The 25,976-nt window shown below is 34.6% G+C and overlaps 2 protein-coding genes and 1 non-coding gene across 3 annotated transcripts; 1 reads left to right on the top strand and 2 right to left on the bottom strand.

The window, feature by feature from the left end:
* Positions 1 to 806: 806 nt before the first annotated feature.
* On the top strand, positions 807 to 4,880 carry LOC110636010 (uncharacterized protein C57A10.07). Its single transcript, XM_021785512.2, has 3 exons — positions 807 to 1,617; positions 3,903 to 4,027; positions 4,377 to 4,880. Exons 1-3 carry the CDS (start codon positions 1,014 to 1,016, stop codon positions 4,695 to 4,697), a joined length of 1,050 nt encoding a protein of 349 aa, XP_021641204.2. The 5' UTR covers positions 807 to 1,013; the 3' UTR covers positions 4,698 to 4,880.
* A 2,091-nt stretch (positions 4,881 to 6,971) lies between these two features.
* On the bottom strand, positions 6,972 to 8,127 carry LOC110636021 (pathogen-related protein). The gene is made up of 3 exons (XM_021785533.2): positions 7,769 to 8,127; positions 7,377 to 7,678; positions 6,972 to 7,303 (listed from the first exon to the last, which is right to left on the bottom strand). The coding sequence occupies exons 1-3, from the start codon at positions 8,040 to 8,042 to the stop codon at positions 7,160 to 7,162; spliced, it is 720 nt and encodes a 239-aa protein (XP_021641225.2). The 5' UTR covers positions 8,043 to 8,127; the 3' UTR covers positions 6,972 to 7,159.
* An 11,764-nt stretch (positions 8,128 to 19,891) lies between these two features.
* LOC131175211 (small nucleolar RNA Z221/R21b) lies at positions 19,892 to 19,978 on the bottom strand. The gene has a single exon (XR_009145374.1). It is a non-coding gene; the product is annotated as a small nucleolar RNA Z221/R21b (small nucleolar RNA).
* Positions 19,979 to 25,976: the final 5,998 nt, after the last annotated feature.

Raw genomic sequence — 25,976 nt, forward strand, 5'->3', positions numbered from 1 at the left:
GAACTTGGGTTGGCTATTGGTTCCCAAAGCCAACCATGTTGCTCATCTTCATAGGATTATCTCCTAGAATGTAATTTACCTGAAAAATAAGAATAGAGGAACAGTAAGACCATTTCCAGTGCTAGAACCTGCCATGCAACATTGTTTCACTTGATGTACTTGCCTGAGACATAGTGAAATTTCGCAACATTTCCAGGGAAATAATCATTACTGCTGTAAAAGAATTCAAATTTGAGTCATCATTGTTCAGAGGGGCTTTATTTTAATCCCATCTACATAAATGGGTAGGGACATCAAATGGTATAAACAATGAAATTTTAAGTATAACAATTGCAGGACTGTGGGCTTATTTGGGCTTTACATGGGCCCCTTGGACGAAGCAATCTGAGATCAACAGTGCTTCTACACAGGCAACGGAAAACTTCTGGTCGTCTTCTCCACCATCTCTCAAAGCCTAGAAAAACAAAACAATGTATATGCGATCATTTTCTGAAACAAATCTCTCAAGAATCTGAATCTTGTCAGCATTTCATGATCTGATTATTTCCAAGCACTGGAACTCTCTGCATTAAACACCCAACTATTTCATCAAACTTTCTGTGGTGAGCTTGTCTATCACTCTCTATTCGTGCTTGTTTTTTTCCAAATCCGTTCTGATTTTCCTACCATTGATTTCTCTGCTCGAATATGTTCCTGGCTTTGTATGATTCCCTTTACCAACCTATAAAATTTATCCGTTGATCAATTGAAATTAGGCTGTGTGTGTGTGTGTGTGTGTGTGTGTGTGTGTGTGTGTGTGTGTGTAGCAGTGCTTGGGTTAAGCAATTGAATCACAATTATATGATCCCCCTGCATAGTATCTTCAAATTCTCATATGGGTTTGTGTATAAATTGATTAAAGTTGGCTAGCTCTCTACGCTTTGCATCTGGTTATTTTCCTGATCTCATTGCGTTAGCCTTATCTGTCCAAATTCGTATCAGGGTTTTCTCGATTTCCTTAAATATCACAGCTCATGAGCTGGATTTGCTTTATGATGAACATATATGCAAATAGTCCTAAATCTTTCAATGCATATCCAAGAGGTGAATTCGATTTAGAATCAGGAACCATCAAAAGACTCAGAAAGTCAAAAAAATCCTCACTTCACCCCTTAAAAATGCTCAAATCTTTGGCTAACCGGCTTCACTATTATTACAAGCTGCACCCACTTCTTGTATTTATCATTTCCTTGTCTTTGGGGATCACTATTCTTGTTGTTTTGTCTCTGTATGAGAGCCGGTATCGAGCAATGAATAGTCACCCGAAATTGGTTATGAGTTCGAATGCTTATCCTTTCGCTAAGCTTAAAAATCTTATAATGGTTGCTGGGCATTCGGTGTATACCAGCAGTAAATGTGAGAAAGTTGATAGGGAGGACTCTTGGTTTTTGGAGTCCTATCAGAGAAATCCTGGACAGGCTGCTACTTTTGTGACTCATATACAAGAGGGAATTGAAATTGCAGCAAAGGATGATGGGGCTTTGCTTTTGTTTAGTGGTGGTGAGACTCGAAAAGATGCTGGTCCGCGTAGTGAAGCACAGAGTTATTGGACTGTTGCTGAATCAAAAGGATGGTTTGGTGAGTTTTATGCTTCTCTCGCCTGTTTTGTTGTTTTTATCATGTCTTACTTTGTGTAGAAATGATTTATAGAATTGGGACTACAAATCCACTTTTGATTCTTTTAAGATGAAAACTGATTAACAATGGAAAGGTTATCATATTTGTTGATTCCTTTTCCTTGGGATTATTTTTTACTCATTATACCTAAAGACAGTTCACAGTTGTTAGTTTTATTGTCTTGCAACTATGAATCTATTCGTCAGTGACATTGAAATTCTATCAAGATTTCTTTTTCATTTCTTAGTTTAGTTTACTGGTCAGTGATGCATTAGCATCTCATAAAGGAATTTAAGAAACCAATCTCCAAGTTGAAACATGCAGTTTTTCTTTTCCTAGCAGTAAATCAGGTTTCCAATTTTCATATGTTAGGCAATCGCTGAAAGGGATATGGAAAAAGGAAATTAAAGAAGATGTAATAAAACAAAAGGTAGCCCCCTATAGGTGATGCTTAATTAACCCCGGAATCATAATTGACAACTCTTTATCTATTGTATAATTTAATCAGTAATGCTTATCAGAAAAATATAAGAATATTCAATTGGATATGCATGTTAGTAGAAAGATAACATTGATTGAAGTGAATCCTGGGGAACAATGCTATGATGCTCTTTTGATGAAAAGGATTCTTCCGCTTCGCACCATATTTGCATCTGCTACTCTACTTTACATGCCAGTTGCCTAACTTTGAAACTTTGTCACTAGAACATATCTAATATGGTCAAACTTATTTAAGAGGTTGCAGGAACATTTAATTATATCAACTTACTTTTTCCCACATATTGTAGCTTATGAGAACTCCGCCTAAGTAATTTGTGCTTAGCTGGTCCCAAGCCCGGATAAAGGTCGCGGTAGGTGACAATCAACGTAAAAATTTTGTCACACCTCATGATATGGATTCAAATGATATTAGCTGTAAGCCCTTAACTTTTTACATTAGTTTTAGATGAATCGACGAAACATATACAAGAGAGTATCCTTTGGTGCATGATGTTTGTAGATGATATAGTTCTGATAGATGAGACGCGAGTAGGAGTCAATAGAAAGTTAAAGTTTTGAAGAAATACTTTAGAGTCAAAAGGTTTTAAGTTAAGTAGAACGAAGAAAGAATACATGCATTGTAAGTTCAGTGAAGGCCGAACTGGTGATAGGGAAGGAGTTAGTTTGGATGGAGTGGTATTGCCCCAAAGTAATCACTTTAAATATCTCGGCTCAAACCTTCAAGTAGATAGGGGATGTGAGGAGGATGTTGATCATAGGATTAAAGCCGGATGGTTGAAGTGGAGAAGTGCCACGAGAGTTTTATGTGATCGCAAGATTCCCAATAAGTTGAAAGGAAAATTTCACCGTACAGTCATACGACCGGCCATGTTATATGGTAGTGAGTGTTGGGTACTGAAAGAGTCGTATGTGTCTAAGATAAGAGTTGCGGAGACGAGAATGTTAAGGTGGATGAGTGGTCATACTAGACTAGATAAAGTCCATAATGAGAGTATTAGAAAAAAGGTAGGAGTGGTGCCAATTGAGGATAAGTTGAGAGAGGGAGATTGAGGTGGTTTAGTTATGTGAAGCATAACACACAGAGGCTCTAGCTAGACAAGTAGAGCATATTAGAGGGGATAAAAAGAAAAAAAGGGGTAGATCTAAATTGACTTGGAGGAGAGTAGTACAACATGATCTAAAAGCATTACACATTTTCGAGAATTTAACTCAAAATCGTTTAGAGTGGAAAAAGAGAATCCATATAGCCAACTCCATATTCTTGGGATAAAGGTTGAGTTGAGTTAAGTTGAGTATTGTAGCTTATGAGAGTCTATGCTGTTATTCATTATCAGCTAACATTTTCTTACTAAGAATTTCACTAGACTTCTAATTGTGCAACAATTACGGTAAATTACAATACATATCTATTTAGAATGGTTTTTAAGTCATTGAAAGCTTAAATCTGTTATCACTGTCTTATAAGTTAATTCACTACTCTTAAGAAAATTGACCAGGTACTTGGACTATATTATTTTACATTGTTGCAAGTGTGTGAATTTTTTTTTTCTCAATATTTCATTTTATGTACCTCTAATGAGAAATGTGGGACACTTCTAATCAAAGTTTGTTTATTATGTGAGTGGTTTTATGTACATCCCTGGAATTCACAGCTCTTAATATTATGAATGATACATGGTGTATATCTACAAGAAGGCTTTAAACCGCTCAATCGTGATTTTTCTGTCAAAATGTGTAATTGTTAGGCAATGAGGAAAGCGTGAGATGGAGGGCATTGACAGAAGAACATGCAAGAGATAGTTTTGAGAATCTTCTCTTTAGTGTATGCCGGTTCCGAGAGCTTACTGGCACATATCCTGAAAACATAACAGTAAGTCCATTATGTTTAAAGGTCTCTTTTTCTTTTTTTTGGAGTTATTAGTTGTACCAGTGGAAACCTTTTTTATGTGCTTTACAAGAGAAACGATTAAAGAAACCTCCAGTCTATTGTCTTACAACAACAGTAATAGTACCCATAGGAAAAAGAGGGGTCTTCAATTTGAATCCCCTTTCTGTACAACATGAAAAATAGTGCAAGCATTCTTTTATACCAAGTCTAGTATTTCCAGCTTCATCTTTTATGTAGTATCAAAAAAAGAATATAAAAATACCTTTAGCAGCTTGATTGCTCTTTTTGTTGTGTCAAATCTTGTTTCTAATTTCATTGCATTTGGAGCTAGGTTGTAAGTTATGACTTCAAGAAAGAAAGATTTTCACACTTGCATCGCTCTGCAATTCGCTTTCCGGATTTGAGATTCTTTTACAATGGCACCCCAGCAACATCAACTTCCAAAGAAGCAGCTTTGAAAGGTGAGGCATTGGTGAGGGCTCAATTTGAAGAAGATCCGTATGGATGTAGAGGTACACTTTGGCGTAAAAAACTTGGGCGTGATCCCTTTCATCGATCAATCCCTTATCCCAATGGTTGCCCTGAAATTGAAGGTTTATTCAGATATTGTGGAGCAGCTCCTTACCCAGGTTCCCTTCCTTGGGCTAATTAATATTAATCACAACTCATGTTTTGTTCCATATTCCATAGTATAGGTAAACCAGCTAGAAATCTTATAGAGCCAAAGCTTGAATACTTGTTAATATTTTTCCCTCTTTTGTTTCAGCTTAAAAATATACATTTTTCGTGCTATTAATACTTGTGGGGAGTAGATTATAGAAAGATTATTTCTTTATTTTTACTGAGAAATTTGATATCAAAATCAAGGCAATCATTACATTGAGCTGCCTAAAATTGCTTTGGCCGTGTCTCAAGGCATCCTGCTTTACCTTTCATGGTGTAAAATTTTGAACCTGTTGGTTGAAGAGATCCATCATCCAATGGAAACCATTAAAAAATTAGATACCATGTAACAATACACAAGTGTTGCAAGAGATGTCTTATGGAGAGTGTTAGAACAAAAGAGAGTATCTATTAGATACATATAAGTGTTGAAAGATATGTATGAAGGAGTAACTACTATTGTGCGCATAGTGAGAGGGGACACAAGAGATTTTCCTATCTCAGTTGGATTACACTAAGGTTCAGCTGTAAACCCTTACCTTTTTACATTAGTTTTAGATGAATTGATGAAATATATACAAGAGAGTATCCCTTGGTGCATGATGTTTGCGGATGATATAGTTCTAATAGATAAAACACGAGAAGGAGTTAATAGAAAGTTAGAGCTTTGGAGAAGTATTCTAAAGTCAAAGGGCTTTAAGTTAAGTAGAACGAAAACAGAATACATGCATTGCAAGTTCAGTGAAGGCCGAACTGGTGATAGGGAAGGAATTAGTTTGGATAGAGTGGTACTGTCCCAAAGTAATCACTTTAAATATCTGGTCTCAGTCTTTCAAGTAGATGGGGGATGTGAGGAGGATGTTAGTCATAGGATGAAAGCCGGATGGTTGAAGTGGAGATGTGCCACGAGAGTTTTATGTGATCGCCAGATTCTCAATAAATTGAAAGGAAAATTTTACCGTACAGCAATACGACTGGCCATATTATATGGTAGTAAGTGTTGGGCACTGAAGGAGTCGTATGTGTCTAAGATAAGAGTTGCGGAAATGAGAATGTTAAGGTGGATGAGTAACCATACTAGAGTAGATAAAGTCCGTAATGAGAGTATTAGAGAAAAGGTAGGAGTGTTGCCAATTGAGGATAAGTTGAGAGATGAGAGATTGAGGTGTTTTGTTCATGTGAAGCATAGATATACGGAAGTTCTAGTTAGACAAATAGAGCACATTAGGCTAGATGATAGAAAGAAAAGAAAGGGTAGACCTAAATTGACCTAGAAGAGAGTAGTACAACATGACCTAGAAGCATTACACATTTTCAAGGATTTAACCCAAAATCGTTTAGAGTAGAGACGGAGAATCCATATAGCCGACCCCAAATTTTTGGGATAAAACCTTAGTTGAGTTGAGTTGAGTTGAGTATAACAATGCACACACAAGTTGTTGGTGAGTGATGGCAAAGCCAATGCATTGAATTAGACCAGGTTCTGGATCAGAACTGGCGGTTTTGGTTTGTGGAATTGAGATTCAAACATGAACTGCAGGATTCTACAGTTTTAGTTTTGGTTTTTGATTTGATCCAGTTTAAATTAATTCCATGGTTTTTTTTGTTTGTAAAGAAAAAATACTGGTTGAACCGACCCGATTTAGGGGAGAAGAGAAACGGTATAATTTGGTGGTTTCTACACTGACATCGAAATCTCTCCTTTCTAGGTTTGGTTGGAGCTGAACCGCATATTTATCTTTTTAATGTATAATTTGAAATTATGTATTTATATGTCATTAAAAAAAATATGCAAGTAATGAATATTGGATGTATTGAGTATGAACAAATCAACGTGTACAATTTCAAAATTGATAATTGGTTTCATGATCAGAAAGGTGACCAGGTCCTGGAAAGCAAGTTCATATGTAAATTATGTAACCTGCCATGCATGTAGTTGGCTAAAATCCCAAAACCGCATTGTCCAATGTCTAGTTAGAAATTTTATTCTGAACCAAAATTTTCTTGGAAAACAATCAAGTTGTAGTTGACTCTTCCAAACGATATTGGGCCAAGGATATTGAAAAAGAAAGTGCTTCTCACAGTTCAAAAAGGATATGCTCTGGCTTCCACACGTAAATTATCCATCCAACAAGAGCATTTGGCTTGTATTATTCAATTTAGAGACCAAGTCGTATGCAATTTGCAGCTAGCAGCACTCTCATAGATGAGCTGATTCTCACCAGTATAGCATTCATATCAACTTGCAAGTAAGCTTCTGATATTAATAGTCCATAAATGTATATTTCATTAGCACAGAGGGGTACTGCTACAGCAATTGAAGCAGATACAGAAATTTTATTACAAGCAAGGGCAGCTAATATGCATATCCATATAAAAAAGTACATAAGCTTATATGCCTATCAGAAGCAAGCATTATTCATTCATGTTGCCTCAAGTGCAGTTCTTAAGCTACCCTGTGCCCTTCAAGAAAGGGCAGCTTGAAGCTGCATCTATGGTTGAATCATGCAAGGCAGCACCCTTCATAAGACCTCCGAGCAGTTCTCCACCATTGAAAAAGAACTCTACCTTCACAACTTTCATGAGTTCATCCACCTGGGTTTTGACAGATAACAGAGACTAAAGTCAATCTAAAAGGAGGAGGAGAAGAAGAAAGTTGGAGAGGTACCTCAAAAATAGACATCCCATAGAATTCTACCAATTCTCCAGTAGGAGCATAGCCCTTGAAAGGACCTTCCATGTAAGCCCAGTGCCTGAACTTGTACACAATTACTGGTGGCCCTGAATAAACTTGGAGAACTTCCAAAGCAAACCCTCTAGGAAATGCTGTTGTAAAAGCCATATGAGCTGAATCCACAGTTTCCTTTTCAGGGTCATAGGCCCGGAACTTCACTGGTAAGGAGGTCTGCATAAAGGCGTTGTAGCCTCCACCAAGCTTGAACGTTTCTTCCAAAGTTAAAGGTTTCCTTCCTGCAGCAGACCAGGCATATAACATACTAGCTTAGAAGCATGACTTTCAAAAAACACATAAAGAGAGCTTGTGAATTATTGGGATTCTACCATTTAGGCTGAAAGTATACTTCTTTGGATCGATTGATTTATAGTCATCAACGCAAGCCTTGTGGAAAAGCTCCATTTCCCATGTCTTCACTAGGTTCTGCACTTTCTCTTCAAGTGAACCGGGAGGCCATACCTTAGTTCTGCCATCTTCAAAGAGTTTGTTAACAGTATCATAGTTTGGAGGGCCTCCAAATCTCCATTTGGTGTTCTTCTCTTCTTCTCCGTGCAAGAAAGAACGATATTTGTCTCCCTCAACAGCAGAAGCTATTGCCATATTGATATCAGTAAAACTCAGTTAATGTTCAATCTTAATTTTCATGCAATATTTAAAGGTAAAAAGAGTTTGGACTGACAGCCCCTCGAGGCCAGATTTTTTTTTCTGGCAAAATGTTTAATTTAGCACTGTATTTATTAAAAAAGTTCAATTTAGTTCATTTTTAACTTTTTAATTAATTTAGCCCAAAAAATTCAATTTAAGCTCAATTTAGCCTAAAAATTAAATTTATGGACTAAATTTCTTGATTTCTTAATTTAAATAAAAAAATCAAGAAGTTTAATTTCTTAATTTAAATAAAAAAATCAAGAAGTTTAAGTTGTTTACAATTTTAGCCACGTTTATGCGACTCTCTTGCCCATGGCCATGTCTTGAAATGACGCCGTTTTAGTCTTTTGATATAATAAAATTTATGTTATCTTTGAAAGGTGTTTATAATTCAATTTAATTTTGGTGGATTTGTTGCTTAATAAAGAAGATCTCCATTATCAGAAAGACAGAGGGGATAGATGAGAGCGTGAGAAGCGGGGAGATCTGATCATTATTAGGGCATTGGTGAAGTGATAGAGGGGAGATTGTCGGTGTAGATGAGAAAGGAAGATTGGGAAGATAAGAGGGAAGGGAGGATTGCAGGTACCAACCGCACCACAAAGCGTGTGCATTCTACATACCTATGGAAACTCCTCCATAGTAGCAAACCTGTTGGACAATATCACTCTAGCCACCGACTCTGTCCCTGGCTACAATTTTGGTTGCATGCAAAAGCTGCAGGCAGCTTGCTACCTCTCATCTTATTTGCTTCATATCCAGAGACAAAGTAATGCTACTGCAGAAGAAAATAAGAAGAATAGAAGAAATGGTGTTCAATAGCTCAAGTATCAGTCGACGCATGGCGACAAATAGCTCGCATTCAACTCCAAGACCGTCTAAGTAGCCACCGCCTTGATTGCATGTGTTGCTTTCCCCTCTAGCAATTGATCGATTGATGATGGGTTTCCCTCTCCTATTTTAGTCCTTTGTGTACAACAACTCTCTTTCTTTCTCTTCGTCTTTGAACTTTGATTCCCTTTTCACTTTTTTATATTCATTTAATTTTTAAGTATTGCTACTCTTTAGTAAAGTCATTTAAAACTTTTTATTAAGTATTGCCTACTCTTTGAATATCTTGAACACCTGATTTTTTACCTTTTATTTTCTTTTTCATATATTGTTGATTATCATGTTTGAACTGTGTTTTGGATTCCATTAATTTTTTGGACAGTTGGAGTCCCTTGCTTATAGGAAGATATACTTTGAAGAGTCTTTTACAACTGCAAGCACATATCAATTAGAGGCACTTGAGGAGTGGGAGCAAATTGCCTCCACTGCATTTGAGCATTTTGAATGGGAGGCTAACAGAGTAATCTCTCTTGAAGAGCTGGCACGAGTATGTAATTATGGTTGTTGGGTTGTTTTATGCTTATTAGTTTATGAATATCATCTTAAATCTATCATTACTGCAGGAATTGAATGTTGGCCTTCACCTTATTTATTCATCAAAGATTGGATCAGAAACTCGGATGAAAAGCTTAGTTTACATGTATATACAAAATTTTTACATGGTGTCTCTTCTTAGCTCAAATACAAGACATCACTAATTTTTACTTTCTTTTTTTTACATATGTTTATATATATTGTTAGAAAGCATTAATTCTCAATTAAACAAGATCAACTTTAATTAAATATGAAATGGTGATAATTAATGTTTGTTTAGCAAATTACCTCAAACAGCTTGAGGAATTTTCTGACTATCAGGCCGAGTTGTAGCAAACCACCAGCTGTCCAGATGTCTGGCCTCTGATGGTATCCACACAGACCAGTTGTGAGGAAATTCTCCAAGACACTTTTAGAGAATATTGGGAGTTTTGAGTGCTAGCTCTTTTCTTTCTTCTCTCAATTGTCAAGAATGGAAGACAAGCTTCCCTATTTATAGGGAATAACCTTTTATAATTATAAATTTAACCCTTTAAATTTGTTAATTATAAATTGATCCCTATGGAAATTGTTATTCATATAATTAATTCCTATAATTCTAGAAACTTTAAATTAAGTCTACACTTAATTATTAGGATATTAAGTAGTCTAAATAAAATTTATACTTCAGTCCTTAAGTCTCTAGAATTATTTTTTATCAAGTCCAACTTGATAATTCAATTTAATTCCTCACTTAAAGTCTTTATGTGTGTGACCCATTAGGTTCCTAATATGTTGGCAACAAATATAATTAAATAAAATTAATACTTTAATTTTATCATCAATTCACAATTGATTAATTATATTTGTAGATCATTATTGACATCTAGCAATGTGTAATAACTACCCAAATATTAGAACTTGTCAAAGTGGTTTGACTAACTTTTCTGTCAGTATAATTAACATCCCTTCAACATAATATTTCGATTTATACATTGATGTATAAAATGTGTCTGCTATGTGTAAATCATTTATGTCCTCCCAGTATAATTGATTAATTAAATAAGATCTCAATCTTATTTTACCTTGCGCAAGGATTTAACAATCCATACTGGCCAAGAACAATTGAAATATTTTCCTTAATTACCTAAGGTGCTGAATTCTATCTTAACAATTAAATATCTCCACATAGTTCATACTATATCCAACAGCTGCCACATTCGTTATCCTTATATAGAATGACATGTGAGTAGTATCAAAATACAGTAATTCCTATATAAGATAACTTAATATCTCAAGTCTAAGGATCATTTACATGACTGTCACATGAGTTTTTCCATAGACACAGGTAAACTTCCATATGGAATCCTAGTGCGAGTCAGTTCAGTGAACTTGTCACCACAAGCACTTACAAGTTGGTTCTAGGTATCTCACATACCTCAGCTTAATGAGAATTGCTGCTTCTTTTCAAAAAGGAAAGAATGCAACGTGTACTAGTCTCATCAGTTATATCAATGTCCAATCTCGATATAACATTGACCAGGAATATTTTTGTAACAATGTTACAATGCAGTCAGAATCTCATAATTATAACAACATTATAATTTCCACTGCTATGCATATAAGTCTCATGGACTTTATCTTTATTAATTAATATTCATTAAAATTAAATTAAATATTAAAGATAAAGCAGCCTTTTATTAAGAATAAAGTATATACATGTATTAAGTGATCACACATGCAACTAATATATTGGCTGCACTGCACATACACTAACATATATATATATATATATATATATATATATATATATATATATATATATATATATATATAATTTTCCTCAAAATTATTGGCATTTGGAGGACTTTGGGAGGTTTGGTTTTTCCAGGGTTGGGGTACAAAAATGTGCATAAGTGAATATGTTGGTGAAGTCAACTGAACTTGAGATTGTTGAGGTGAAATTTTAAGTGGAGTTTTCCTTGTCACATGCCAATTGTTTGGAACTTATGTGTGAGGAATTGGGTTATTGCTTCATTTATCTTGGAAAGAAATGATCTGATGGCAAATGTTAAATAACAATTGGTTTAAAAATTAAATTCAGATTGATACCATCATATGAAGGCCTTTTTTTTTAAATCCAAATAGTTAGTGGTGTATAGGCATTGTTTGATTTCTGGAATTGTAGAGCTTTTCCAGCTTGACTAACAACTGTTGAATATCACAATTGACTTCCATTTAGAGCAATTCTTTCTAAATTTGAGACAGAGTATGGAAGAAGAAAAGAGGAAGATTTTGGTTTGCTTGGTGGCCAAAATCTGTTGGATTGTAATGAGGTGAAAACAATAAGGTTCTTCTGTGTAGCTAATGTTTTCTGATTTTAGGTGTTATGTTTTATCAAACTTTAATTATTATAAGAACAAGCAATGGATTATATAAGTTTCTAGATTCGGTCATATTTATGTTGGTTTTGGAATAACACTCAAATATTTTTAACAGGTAACAGGCCTTTGCTAGATCCTCATTAGGAGAAAGCGATGGTTCTTTTGTCCAGTGATGCAAAGATTCTTGAAAAAATTGAACATTTAGTACTCTGATGGAATTGTTATGTAAATTTTTACTGCAGATTATCTTACCAATGAATTATTACATATTCTTAAAGGGAAGTGTTTAATACCAGATGATAGAGTGTTTAGTGTAATAATCACCATTTTCCGATGTCGGAATTCCTGACATCAAAGGGAAGTTCCCATGAACTTGAGGTTTTATGGACAAGGAATGGTGGTAAGGTGTATATATATATATATATATATATATATATATATATATATAAGTGTCATGTGTTAAAAATGTTTTAAAAGGATTTTAATTAAGAAAAGTTTTTAAGTGCTACTTTGGGTAGAAGAAACTTCGGAAGCTGAAAAATAAACTTTCAGTGTATCACAACCTGATCCCATAGGCCAGATCGGCACTAGGACCTGGGCCAGCATAAAGCCCTTGAGGCCCGTCGTAAACTTTATTATTCCTAAATCCATAATCAGGGCCTAAAACTGAGCCCTATCATGTAATTAAAATAAAATAAAATATTAGATTATATTTTTATTCGGGTCAACCCAACAGATAACTATTAAAATCTAAAGTCAGGGGAGCTCAGCTCAACCCTGAATCAATCAATTATAAACTATATAAATATCATAAAAATTTTCATTTATTGATATCAAAAACTTAAATTAATATAGTCTCCAACAAGGCCCATGCTATTACTAATACATGCGGAGTTCTAGATTCAAACTTAGAAAATAATAAAACAAATAAATAACTGATGTTAAACCTGCGAGGAAGAGAGCAGGTTACTTTGAAAAAGAACTCATCCTGTAGACTGAAAAAATAGAGTGAACAAGAGCGAGTGTTCAACTAGAGTAAGATATTGATTTTAAAAACAATTTCTATAACTATCTAATTTTAATGCATCCCTAATGATGGAATACAACAACGATTAATAAATTTCACTAAATTCAAATAATACTCACACAAAGAATAATTTGAAACACTCACACATACATATATCACATCATGTGTAAATACATATGAGAGCTGATCCCCTATATAGTTCTCTTAGTCCAAAACCTACCAGTGAGATCAACTTGAGCCAGACTTTCACTTAATAATTCAAATGCGAGGGTCAGGGAGATCAATTCAAAGCCATACTCACCCAATTTCCTCAAAAAGGATTGGGCCCTAAGCGAAACTAGCTCAAGTTGATTTGCCCGTCCTACCCATATCTATCACATCACACCACACGCACGCTGACACACGCACACAGCTCTAAATTACCCTAAGGCGACACCACAAGCATATTTCAAATAAGAAAAATGTAACATAGAGTGTGCCTAATATTTAACTACATACATATATTTATATGTGATGTATGAGCATGCTTTGAATATGTAATAATATTAAAATTGCAAATAAAATCAATATCTACTCACTGATCATTGTAGATTATTGTGGCGACTGAGTGGGAAGAATGGCTGACCCTGATTACCTAAACAATCATATTATAAATTTATCAGTGTTAACCCAAATCAAGAATTTTAAAGAAAATAAGGACACCCTAATTTATACCGGAAATCTGGCAGAATCTCTCTTGTACCTAAGACCTATCTAACTTGTAAAGTAGTTCAAATCACACTTCTAAAATCACACATCCCATCTCCATATCTCATCAATAACACATGGCCTCTCCTGAGCCCTCCTCCAATCCAGGCAAAATCTCACAAAATAAAAAATTATGTTTTTGCCCCTAAAACTTATATTCTATAAAAATTACTCAAACGGGCTCTAAAAATTCTAAAATTTTTTCCCGCAGTCCTTAATAAGGTTATAAGACTAAGGCAAAAAGAATTATAATTTTCTAATCAATTAAGAATATTTTATGAATTTTTATCCTAAATCGGTATTAGACAAAAATAAACAACTTGGAGTTCAAATTTACCTATGCTAAATCTGACACGGGGAACACGTCCAGAATGTCTGAAAATGCTAGGATTGACTATAATATTGACTACGTTCCGAGACGGGCCGCCGGGCAGCCTGATCTAGCTAAATTTGTGATCTTAACGCCGATAAGCTATTGTCAATCCAATCGCACCTAAATTATGCCCAAAAATTGTTCATAATTATCATAACATTATTTTTATTTTTTGGAAATAAAAAAAGTTTGAAAATCTCACCTAGCGATCTAGACCGTTCGATGATCGCCTTTTTCAAACGGTGTTCGATTGGAGTAGGGCTAGTCCCATCTCAAAGATTTCATAGCCTTGAGTCTACCGGTAGTCTCGGATTTTCGATCCAACGATCGGATCGCTAGAAAAGTGGCCAGAAAGTGGTGAAACCCATTTGATTTATCCCCAACTTTTCCTCACCGGATTTTCTCTCTCCGACCACTATTGGAGGCGAGGCTGGTCAGAAATGAAAGCTGGCTATGTAAGGAAGCCATAGCCACCCATGGCGGGCAGTATGGTCACCAAAAATTGCCACCAAAGTGGGCATGCTGCGTGGCCCTCTCTCTCTCTCTCTCTCTCTCTCTCTCTCCTCGTTTCTCCTCTCTTGTCGCCCGTTGTTGCTGTTGGCCGATGCCTGGAGGTCATTTGTAGGTGGGGGAGGCTCGCCGGGGTCTCATCGACGCTAGTGTTGGTCAGTCAGAGGTGGGATGAGGGGGAGAAAGTGAGGGGGGGAGAGTGATGCGGGGAGAGAGAGGGGGGGGGGTTTGGGTTTTTTTTTTTTAATATTATATAATAATATAAACTTAAAATATCTCACCTATTTTTTTAACATTAAAATAAAATAATATAAAATTAACTAAAATAACTAATAATAAAATACAATTAAAATTTTCATTTAATATATTTAACTCAATGAAATAATCAAACTAAATTTAATTTAATATAATAACAAATAAAGCCTTTAAATTTAGTCTTGATATGAAATAATAATAATAATAATAATAATAATAATAATAATAATAATAATAATAATAATAATAATAATAATAATAATAATAATAATAATAATAATAATAATAATAATAATAATAATAATAATAATAATAATAATAATAATAATAATAATAATTATAATAATAATAATAATAATAATAATAATAATAATAATAATAATAATAATAATAATAATAATAATAATAATAATAATAATAATAATAATAATAATAATAATAATAATAATAATAATAATAATAATAATAATAATAATAATAATAATAATAATAATAATAATAATAATAATAATAATAATAATAATAATAATAATAATAATAATAATAATAATAATAATAATAATAATAATAATAATAATAATAATAATAATAATAATAATAATAATAATAATAATAATAATAATAATAATAATAATAATAATAATAATAATAATAATAATAATAATAATAATAATAATAATAATAATAATAATAATAATAATAGAAATCAAGTTAGTAACAATTTAAGATCAAGATTAAAAACAATGAAACAATATGGTTTGATAATTGATTTATAATAAATTTATAAAATCAACTATTTCAATTAAAAATTCGACTATTAAATAATTTATTAAATATCTTTAAAAGTAATATTAAAACATATAAATGGAATTTTTACAATAATAATAAAAAAAATTATAATTCAGTTAGATAATATTAAAATACTATATATAAAAAAATAAAATTTATATTTTAAAATTAGGGTTATTACACAGCAGCCGAAATCCATTTTTCTGTTCAAATATCCTTTTTAGACAAAATGAACTCTAGCAACCGAAAGTCCCCTCAATAGCAGGGGTATAAATAGCCATTTCAATTTAAATTTAAAAAGAAAAGTTATTTTTCTCTTCTCTTTCAACCTCTGGTGCATGCAAAGGGATTTTTCCTTTTTGAATTCCTTTGTTTTGATCTTTTAGAAGCTAGAAGTCTTAGTTTGTTTAGGAAGTTCAAGAATTCGAAGGATCTTTAAGATTTACTCCAATCTCTCTTTACCTAGTGCCATAGAAGAAAGGTAAATTTTCCTCTTTCAATTGAATTTTCTGCATGTTTTTTTATAGAATTCATGGCTAGGAGAGTATGGTTGGGATTGCATGTGATTTTTGAATGTGTAGTATGGTTTTAAGTTTCTAGGTTTTGGGAGAAAGAGTTACATGTAGGGGGATCTTAAAATGAATTTCAATGTTATGCTTTAAACTTGTTTTTGATGGGTTTAAAAAGTAGTTAAGCATGTTTTGGATAGAGTTTGAACAAGTTATGTTAAGTGAGTCCTTGGAAATGCTTTGTTTTTGGATGTTTTAAAGGGAAGTTTGGGAAATCTCCAATTACTCGCTTTGATTTTGATTGCATGTGGGTTTGTTAGAGTTGCTTAAGTTGTTAATTGTCTTAGAAATGTGCTATGATAGTTGGATTGTGTTTCTGAAAAATCTCTAGGTTCGGCAGCCAAAGTCTAAGACTTTGGTAGTAGCAATCATTTCTGGACAAAAGAGAAAATAAGGCTCAAGACTTTAGTAGCCACAGTAGCTACTGTCCAAAAGGGGCAGTTGATGTTCGAGGTTTCAGCGTCGAAGTCTAAGACTTCGGCAGCCGAACCTGGTTCTGCTAGCCTTATTTCTCCTTTAGTTCTAAGGCTCCAAAACATGATTTTGTTACCCAAAAGGACCTAGATGATGTACATTAAAGGTCCATTATATGTTTTTAGGAAGTCTAGGATATAGAATTGATATGTTTGTTGTTTCAGCAATTGATCAGAGTGGGTGATCAAGGTTCAAGGAAGTCAGGCCCTGAGTCAGTTTGATGTTAGAACATCCTAAGAAGCACACATGAAATCAAGTCTACCTGCCAGATCTAAGGGGTAAGAGTAAATGAATAAATACCATAAGAAGTAAGTATAAATTGCTTAAATTAATTTTAAATGCTTTTTAATTACTGTAATTTCTGCTTTAAGCATAATCATGCATCACGAAATGTATTGATATTAGAATGTAATGCATTAGAACCATACTTGATATAATTGCATATATGTATATGATGTGAGGTAGATTATGGATGATTCACTAACTCTTAGATGGTATATGGTATTATGTTATATATGTTATGGATTCAAAAATCCAAGTGAGGCCCCTGGTACATTGCACATCTCATGTTTTAAGCGAAAGTCCTAAAGAGCCTCTGTATGTGTATGAGCCAGACACATTAGATATATTAAGCGAAAGTCCTGAGGAAATTGGATTATAGGAAGTTACTGGTGACTTGACTACCATGTTTGCATATGTTTGATGATTGATGCATTCATGTGTTTGACAAACCATGTGTATGTAATTAAAAGTGTATGCAATTGCTTTAAGAAGTTTATGATTACTGAGCCTTCCAGCTTACCCCCCATCCCATCCAAAACAGTCTTTAAAGGTAGCAGGAGCATAAGAATCTACGAGTGTTTATAGCATATTAGAAGAGTAGATGTTGTGATAGTGTTAGCAGTCAGCACATTTTGTACAAATGTATTAATAGTATAGAAATATGTATTTATGTCATGTCATGGTGTCATGTAAGTATATGTATTTGATGTATTATGATTGCATGTTTCATGTTTGTGGTGTGGGCATGTATGTCTAATGTATGATGACATCATGAAAAATGTACTTGCCAATAGGTTGTTTAAATGTATATGTAATGAGTTGTTCTAATGGAAAAGCATGATAATATCTAAATGCATAATTATGTAATGAAGATAGAGTAAAGTACTATTCTATTAGTCACACTAAATTGGAGAAAGTTGGTAAAAGTCTATTGGGGTAATCAATAACCCTCTTGAGTATTTCAATACTAAGGGTAGACAGAATATTCATAAAGAAATAAAGATAGTGTGATTAATAGAATGCAGCTAAAGTAAATATGCTTTAACTAAGAAAAATATGTCCTTTAAGGGTAACATTTCAAAAGTTTATGTATGAAAATGATGAATAGCCATAATAGAGATAAGAAAATAAAGGTTTATAACTTGCTCTTCCAGGGGAACCAATTTAAAAAAAGTTATGTGGCCTATAACAGTCATGTAAAGGTTACAAAAAGAGCTTAATTTTGTACAAATGAAGTTTAGTATGATAATAATAATAATAATAATAATAATAATAATGAAAGACAAAAACAGAAAAAGAAATTTGCACATAATGCTTTAAAGTTTTAAATTCTTTCCGAGAAGTTTGAGTCTTAGGAAGGAAAGAACTTCTCTTATACTTTAAGAAAAGTTCCCAAGCAGTTATGTGGGCCCTTAGAAAATCAAAGTCTTTAGTCTTAAGCTTGTTAAGGATTCTGGCAGCCTTAAGTTGACCTATTTCTTAGCGCCGGTTACAACCCTTAACGAGTTGTGACATTTAGTTTGTTTTTATACAATTCTACAAGAAATTTTGGCGTTTTTCAATGCTCTGTGAATTCGACTATCATAAGAATATGAAATCATTGTTTATTGTTCTAAGTAGGCATACTGTGTGCAAGGTTTACTTTATAGTTCTGAGACCTAAATTATGTTTGTTTTATTTTTTACTTTTGGTTTGTTAAATTTATTAAGATTTATTCTTTAGTGCAAGCTAAACAAGATCCAATCTCACACTATGAGCCCAAATTGTTGTGAAAGGAAGGACAAAGAGCCCAATTGGTTCTTAGTATGATTAACGCTGGGTGTGTTGACATAGAGCCTACAATACCAAACAAATCAAAACCAAAGCCAGATGTTGGTTACCCAGGTGGGTTATGGTTTGGTCCCCTGATGTGGGGTACGAGGTCACCAGAGCGTGTAATATACAACACAAATTGCTCATCCGTTCAATGTAAAGAAGTGAAACTTTGTTGTGAGACTGAAAAATATTCTGATCATGGAATGACATCTTTTTTTTAAGATTCTCTAGAACTATTTTTAGTCAAGAGTCAAATAAGAGTCAACATTTCTATCAATGTTTTTAGTTATTATGATCCTTAAAATTGTTTCAAGAACATCTCATGAATTGGATTGTTGTTCTGATGATAGTTATTTCTAGGGATAGAAAGTTAAGTTAAAAGAGAGTTCTCTAGAGTTTCTTCCAGTCACTATTCTTTCTCCTAGGAGTAAATCTCTTAGCTCAAAAGTTTCGTCCCTTGATGGCTCGCACTTTTTTTTCAATGATCCTTATGTTTTACAATAAAAATAAATTAAAATAAAATTTTCTACTAAATTTATGTGCTTTAAGTTTTATATTAATATCTTTTTTATATCACTTAAATTTAATTTTTTTATATATTTTAATTTAATTTAATTTTTTAAATATGATAATCTGATTTTGATGATTTAAGTTTGATTTGAACCGTATGCACTGCAGCGTTTCTCATTGGAAAATAATCACAATGAACTTGAACTTTCCAACGATAATGTTTTCATTTCAAGCAGAATTGAAGACTAAAATTCCTTAAGAAATAAACCAATTGGATCATAAATTTGCAAATCCTTGAGATCCTAAAGCTGGATTTCATCTCTCTCCAAGAGGTTGGGTGATATAAAATTAGAGAATAATCAATTTCTTGTTAATCCAAATTCAATCAGATGAAAATGCTTGCACATATTTATTCATCCAATGTTAATTAAGAAAAAAAAAATGAAGTAAAACTAAGAAACAAATGCATAAATATAAGAATGGAAAGCAAAAGCCATTGAAGAATGAAGAAGGAACCATCAGAAACCAAAAGTTATCCCCAGAAGCAATGGAAGATTGCTGTACGGTCCGCATCATGGTTCAGGTCACACGACCCCATCACTTGGTTCCTTCTTTACAAAACACAAACCAACAACACACACAGATAAGGATCAAGGACGATTAGGCTCAGAAGTATATGGGTATGAGAGATTTATCAGCACAGGAAATCAGAGTGGTGCATGACTTTCTCCAAATCCTCATCACCGCCCATCAAATCAATATCCCTTGAGCCTATAATATCATATGATTTCACCAAATCAAATAAAACCCAAAAAACAAAAAAGGGAAAGAAATTGAAGGAGTGCAGAGGAGAGTGCTGTAAAGCATCGCAAACGAAGAGGTTTTGGTGCTGCCATTTTATAGTGATGATCAGTGAAAACCCTAGCCTTCTTCCTTTGAATTTTTCTGACATTTTCACCCTCAATTTTCCTCTTTTATTACCCCCAAGTCCTCACTTCTGCCGTTTTCGTATCAGGTGGTTCACCAGCCCAATGCCTCCGGCCTAAAAGCCCTACACACACACTCTTTACCCACATTTCCTAAACCAGCTGCAAAATAATTGAAAGCAAATTAATCAATCTGTACGTGCAAAATTATATTTTTTTTAATTTTTATTTTTATAAAAATATTTTATTTAGAAATGCGTTATTTCTAAATGGGATAACTAAAAAAAAAACTTTATATTTTTTAAATTTTTACAAATTTATCATATATTATAAAAATTACTAATTTAACCATAAATTTTTTAAATCTTACTAATTCTATCATACTATTAATAAAATTATTATTTTAATTTTATTTCACTAATGAAATTGTCATGTCAGATGCCACAAAGATACCACATTAGTTGCCACATGATGTCCACATGATGTCGTGGTAGGGTATAATTGATGAAAGTTAAAAAAATATAGAGTTTAATTGACAATTTCTATAATATAAGGTAGAATTATAAAAATTTGAAAAATATTTTTTTTGACAATTTTCTCAATTCATTTTAATTTATATAAAATTTCAAATTACTTTTAAAATTGATAGTTAATTAACAATTTGATTTTATTAATTTGATTGATCTAAAAATATTTCAACATAAAAATATGCTAAAATAATTGTTAAAGAAATGAGAATAAAAAATGAGATACCAAAAATTATATGAAAGAAAGTAATATTAAAAAAATTTATAACCTTTTTTAATATTAATACAAAAGTGATTCTAAACATAATCGAATAGCGAAAAATGATACGTATAACCAATTTTAATTAATTTTGAATACTTAATTGTTATTGTATATGTTTTAATTAATTATATATAACTTTTATAATAAATATTTAAGAAAAAAAATTAGTTTTTTAGTCTTTAAATTATACTAGAGATGATAATGTATAAAATATCCGTAAGAATTACTTACATAAAATATATTTATAATTAATAACTTATATTCCAAAATTTAATAATTTTAGAAGATATTAAAAAAAAACCTTGTTCATTCAATTTTTTTAATTATATTAAATTACCAATTAAATTTATATTTTGCAACTTCTATCAATTATACCATCTTATAAGCATGACATGACATCTGACATGGCAACTAACATTGTCAATGAAATAATTGATTTATTAACGGTAGGGTAGAATTAATGTCACGACCCAATCTATGGGCCGGACCGACACTAGGACCTGGGCCAGCCTAAAGGCCCCGAGACCCGTAGTAAGCCTAACTATTCATTAATCCAACTCTAAGGCCCATTTGGGTCCAATTTCAAGAAATCAACTGGACAGAGTCCAGCCATAAAATGGACTTTCAACGGGGAGTTTTTGACTCACCCGACCTGTAAACACAGTAAATACTCAATTGGGGAGCTCAGCTCACTCTCCACATACTCATATCATCATAAAAATATATGGGAGCTCAGCTCCCTCATCCAGTCCATCAAACATGCATATCATTATACGTTTACAGGTCCACATAACAATTTATATTACAAACCCGAATCAATTAAATATTTCTAACACATGCGGAAATTTCTAGAAGTTTATAGAATTACACAAACATGAGAAAACGACCTGCGATGGAGAAAAGCAGGTTAACTTCAAAAATATCTTCTTGTGGCCTGGAAAAATATTGAACAGGAGTGAGCGTTCGACTCAGAGAGTAAAATATCAATTTTAACCATAATCTCTATAACTATCTAAACTAATGCAACCTGCAAAATGCAACATCAGCAACAAATTCACATCATAACAGTAAAAAGGTAATTTGGAGTACTCACACACCCAATAATATCAATCATAATATATGGAAGCCGATCCCCTATACAGCTCTCTTAAATCCAACCTGGTGCCAGCGAAGAACTCAAGTCGGACTTTCGCTTAATAACCAAATTGGGGTCCCAGCGAAGAACTCAAGCCGTGACTACCCCGAAGGACCGGGTCCCAGCGAAGATCTCAAGTCGTGTCTACCCGTCCTATCCATAGTCCACACCACATCATACGCACGCTAACGCACGCACACTGCTCCAAATTACCACAATAACATCATGGCACTTTAACAGTTATGAATGCAACATAAATCGCGCCTAAATTTTAACTACATAGATATATACATATAAGTGATGCATAGGCATGCTTGAATATATAATAATATCGAAATTATAATTAAAATTAATATTTTACTCACAGACTTGACAACGGTCACTGTGGCGGCTGGGTGGAGGAAGAAGGCTGTCCCAGCTCACCTGACAATTAAATTACAATTATTTAATATAATTGACTCAATACAAATCAAGAAAAGACCAAATACGCCTTAAGTCGTACCGAAAATTCGGCAGAGTCTCTCCTATACCTAGGACCTACCCAACCTGTAAAAGGGCTCAAAAACACTTCTATATTCGCAACTCATATATCCAAAATTCAATCACATCACACAGCGCCTCCTAGGCCCATCAAATCATTCATCCATCACAATATGTAAAATTTCAATTTAGTCCTTATAATTGATTATTTTTGCAAAAACTACCCAAACAAGCTCTAAAAATTCTAAAACTTTGGCCCGCGGTCCTTAGCAATATTACTAGGCTATTGCAAAAAGAATCATAATTTTCTGGGCTACCACGAATATTTTATGGATTTTTAATCCTATTTAAGCATTAAAAAATTACGAAAAAGTAAGGTTCGGGTTTACCTTTGCCGATTCCGACTTCGGGGACGCGCTCGGGATATTTGACAATGGGGGGTTAGCTAAAACCTCGATCCAGTTCGGAGACTTTTCCGGTAGCGGTTCTGTCTGGCCGGAAATTCACAGACCTGGACAACTATCGAATTTCCGCGAATTGAGGATACCTACACAAAGCCCACAACACGGGGTTAGTACATAAATTTTTCAGAATTTTCTAAGCTCATTTAATGCTCGAAAAAATACTGCGAAGTTCCGTGGGACTCACCGAAAACAGTGTCAAAAAATTTTGAAATTTATATCCCCGCGAAACTCTCAATGAGTGGAGCGCTCTGGTACTCTCGGTATTCTCGTGGGGCTCACGGTTTGCGAGAAATCTAGCCCGAAATTCAAAATGGGCTAAAACTTCCCGGGCAAAAATTGGACAAACCGCTCAATGGATTTCGGTGTTCTTGGTGTCTATGGAAAGCTCTCGACGAGTAAATGAGTTTAGACACAAGACCCAGTTCGATTGGTGGCCGGATCGACCGGATTTCAGCCAGGAAGACGAAAAGTCGCGCACGCATAAAGGGGGCGTTCGAGCGCATTTTCCGGCAGCCTGGGACGTCAGCCGGCCATGGGGGAGGGGTGGGGCGGGGCGCCGGCGAGCTGGGATGGCAGGGGAGGCGGCGGCGCGGCAAGGGGAGGAGGGAGGAGAGAGAAAACGGGAGAGGAGGGGAGGGAGGTCGGGACGCGCGCGAGGAAGAGAAAGAAAAAGAAGAAGACCGGTCCGATTCGATCGGTCCGATCCGATCAGGTTCGATTCGGCCAGTTCGATTTAGGATACAAAATTTTAAATTTTTACTCTGCCTTGGGACCAAAAACGAGGTCTAAAAATTCCGAAAAAATTCTAGAAAACTCAGAAAAATTTGTAGACTCCAAATATATTTTTAGTTTTGCCACGTGGTCTTTAAATAAATTTTTAAAAATCATCAAAGTTTATATTTTCAAAAAATCGAACCCAATTTTTAAAATCCGAAAAATCTCAAATAATTTCTTAAAATTTAAATAAAATTAAAGTATCAATAATACTCATAAAATAATAAAATTTAAAATTTTGGGGTGTTACATTCTTCCTCCCTTACAGAAAATTCGTCCTCGAATTTTACACAAGGCAGAATAAAGTACATGATTACACATTGAACAGATAAGGGTACTTGCTACGCATGTCCCGTTCTGACTCCCAGGTGCACTCTTCCACTGACTGACTCCTCCACAAAACCTTAACCATAGGAATCTGTTTTGATCTTAGCTGTCTCACTTGGTAGTCCACTATGGCTACAGGTTGCTCCTCAAATGTCAAGTTCTCTTTTAGCTGTATTGCATCCGGTTGTAGTACATGAGAAGGATCTGGAATGTATTTCCTGAGCATGGAGATGTGAAACACAGGATGAACATGAGAAAGGTTGGGTGGTAGCTCCAACCGGTAGGCAACTGCTCCAACTCTATCAGTAACCTCAAAAGGTCCGATATACCGAGGTGCCAACTTGCCCTTCTTTCCAAATCTCATGACTCCCTTCATTGGAGAAACCTTCAGGAATACATAGTCGCCTATTGCAAACTCCACATCCCTCCATCTGGGGTCTGCATAACTCTTCTACCTACTGAAAACTGTTTTCAATCGTTCCCTGATTAAAGGAACTACCTCTGAAGTGTACTGCACTAGGTCTACATCATGCACCTTCGCTTCTCCCATTTCCGTTCAACACAGAGGAGACCTACACTTTCTTCCATATAGTGCCTCATAGGGTGCCATCCCTATGCTGGAATGGTAACTGTTGTTGTAAGAAAACTCCACCAAAGCTAGCTGATCATCCCATTGACCTCCAAAATCCAAAACACTCATGCGAAGCATGTCTTCCAGTGTTTGGATTGTCCTTTCGGATTGTCCGTCTGTCTGAGGGTAGAAAGCCGTACTAAAGTTCAACTGTGTGCCAAGTGCCTCCTGCAACTTTCTCCAAAACCGAGAAGTGAATCAGCCCTCTGGATATTATGGAAGCCAGAACTCCATGCAATCTGACTATTTCTCGAATGTAGAGTCGAGCGTACTGTGCCACAGAATATGTAGTCTTCACAGGCAAGAAGTGAGCTGATTTGGTTAGACGGTCTACAATTACCCATATCGAATCATACCCTCGCGTGGTACGAGGCAACCCAGTCACAAAATCTATAGTGATCATTTCCCACTTCCATTCTGGGATAGGGAGCTCTTGCAGCTTCCCTGACGATCTCTAGTGTTCAAACTTCACCTTCTGACAAGTCAAGCACTTGGACACGAAGTCTGCTATGTCTCTCTTCATGCCATTCCACCAATAGCTATCCTTCACATCATGGTACATCTTGGTGTAGCCTGGGTGGACATTTGTACAGTGTATAGTGTGCCTCTTGCATGATTTCATTTTTGAGAATGTCCACATCGGGCACACATATCCTAGAACCTTGCATAAGGGCGCCATCATTGGCAAACCCGAACTCACCACCTTCACCTTGCTGTACTCTTTCTATGATCTTCATCAATTGTTGGTCTCTGTGCTGGGAAACTCTAACTCTGTCCCGCAAGTCCGCCTCACCAAAAATGAGCCAACAATACCCCTCATCCGAAAGATCTAGGATTAAACCTTGATCCATTAACTCATGTACTTCCCGAATCAACGGTCTTTTCTCTCAGAAATGTGCGCCAAACCGCGTAAGATTTTCTGCTCAAAGCATCTGCTACTACATTGGCCTTCCCAGGGTGGTACTGGATAATGCAATCATAGTCTTTCAGAAGCTCCATCCATCTCCTCTGTCTCAAGTTTAAATCCCTCTGTTGGAAGATGTACTTCAAACTCTTGTGGTCAGTGTATATCTCTCGCACTTCACCATACAGGTAGTGTCTTCAGATTTTTAGTGCAAAGACTACAGCCGCCATTTTCAAATCATGGGTGGGGTAGTTCTGCTCATGCCTCTTCAGCTGTCTTGAAGCATAAGCCACTACTTTTCCATTCTGTATCAAAAC

The sequence above is a fragment of the Hevea brasiliensis genome, chromosome 16 (assembly GCF_030052815.1).
Source record: "Hevea brasiliensis isolate MT/VB/25A 57/8 chromosome 16, ASM3005281v1, whole genome shotgun sequence".
In the NCBI taxonomy this organism is placed as follows: Eukaryota; Viridiplantae; Streptophyta; class Magnoliopsida; order Malpighiales; family Euphorbiaceae; genus Hevea; species Hevea brasiliensis.

Bases quoted from the DNA above. Each gene is read 5' to 3' on its own strand.
- LOC110636010 (XM_021785512.2), top strand. From the start codon at position 1,014: ATGAGCTGGATTTGCTTTATGATGAACATATATGCAAATAGTCCTAAA. The intron at 1,618-3,902 runs GTGAGTTTTATG...TGTAATTGTTAG, and splicing joins TGAATCAAAAGGATGGTTTG to GCAATGAGGAAAGCGTGAGA. The intron at 4,028-4,376 runs GTAAGTCCATTA...ATTTGGAGCTAG, and splicing joins CATATCCTGAAAACATAACA to GTTGTAAGTTATGACTTCAA.
- LOC110636021 (XM_021785533.2), bottom strand. From the start codon at position 8,042: ATGGCAATAGCTTCTGCTGTTGAGGGAGACAAATATCGTTCTTTCTTG. The intron at 7,679-7,768 runs GTAGAATCCCAA...GGTCTGCTGCAG, and splicing joins GTATACTTTCAGCCTAAATG to GAAGGAAACCTTTAACTTTG. The intron at 7,304-7,376 runs GTACCTCTCCAA...GTCAAAACCCAG, and splicing joins ATGGGATGTCTATTTTTGAG to GTGGATGAACTCATGAAAGT.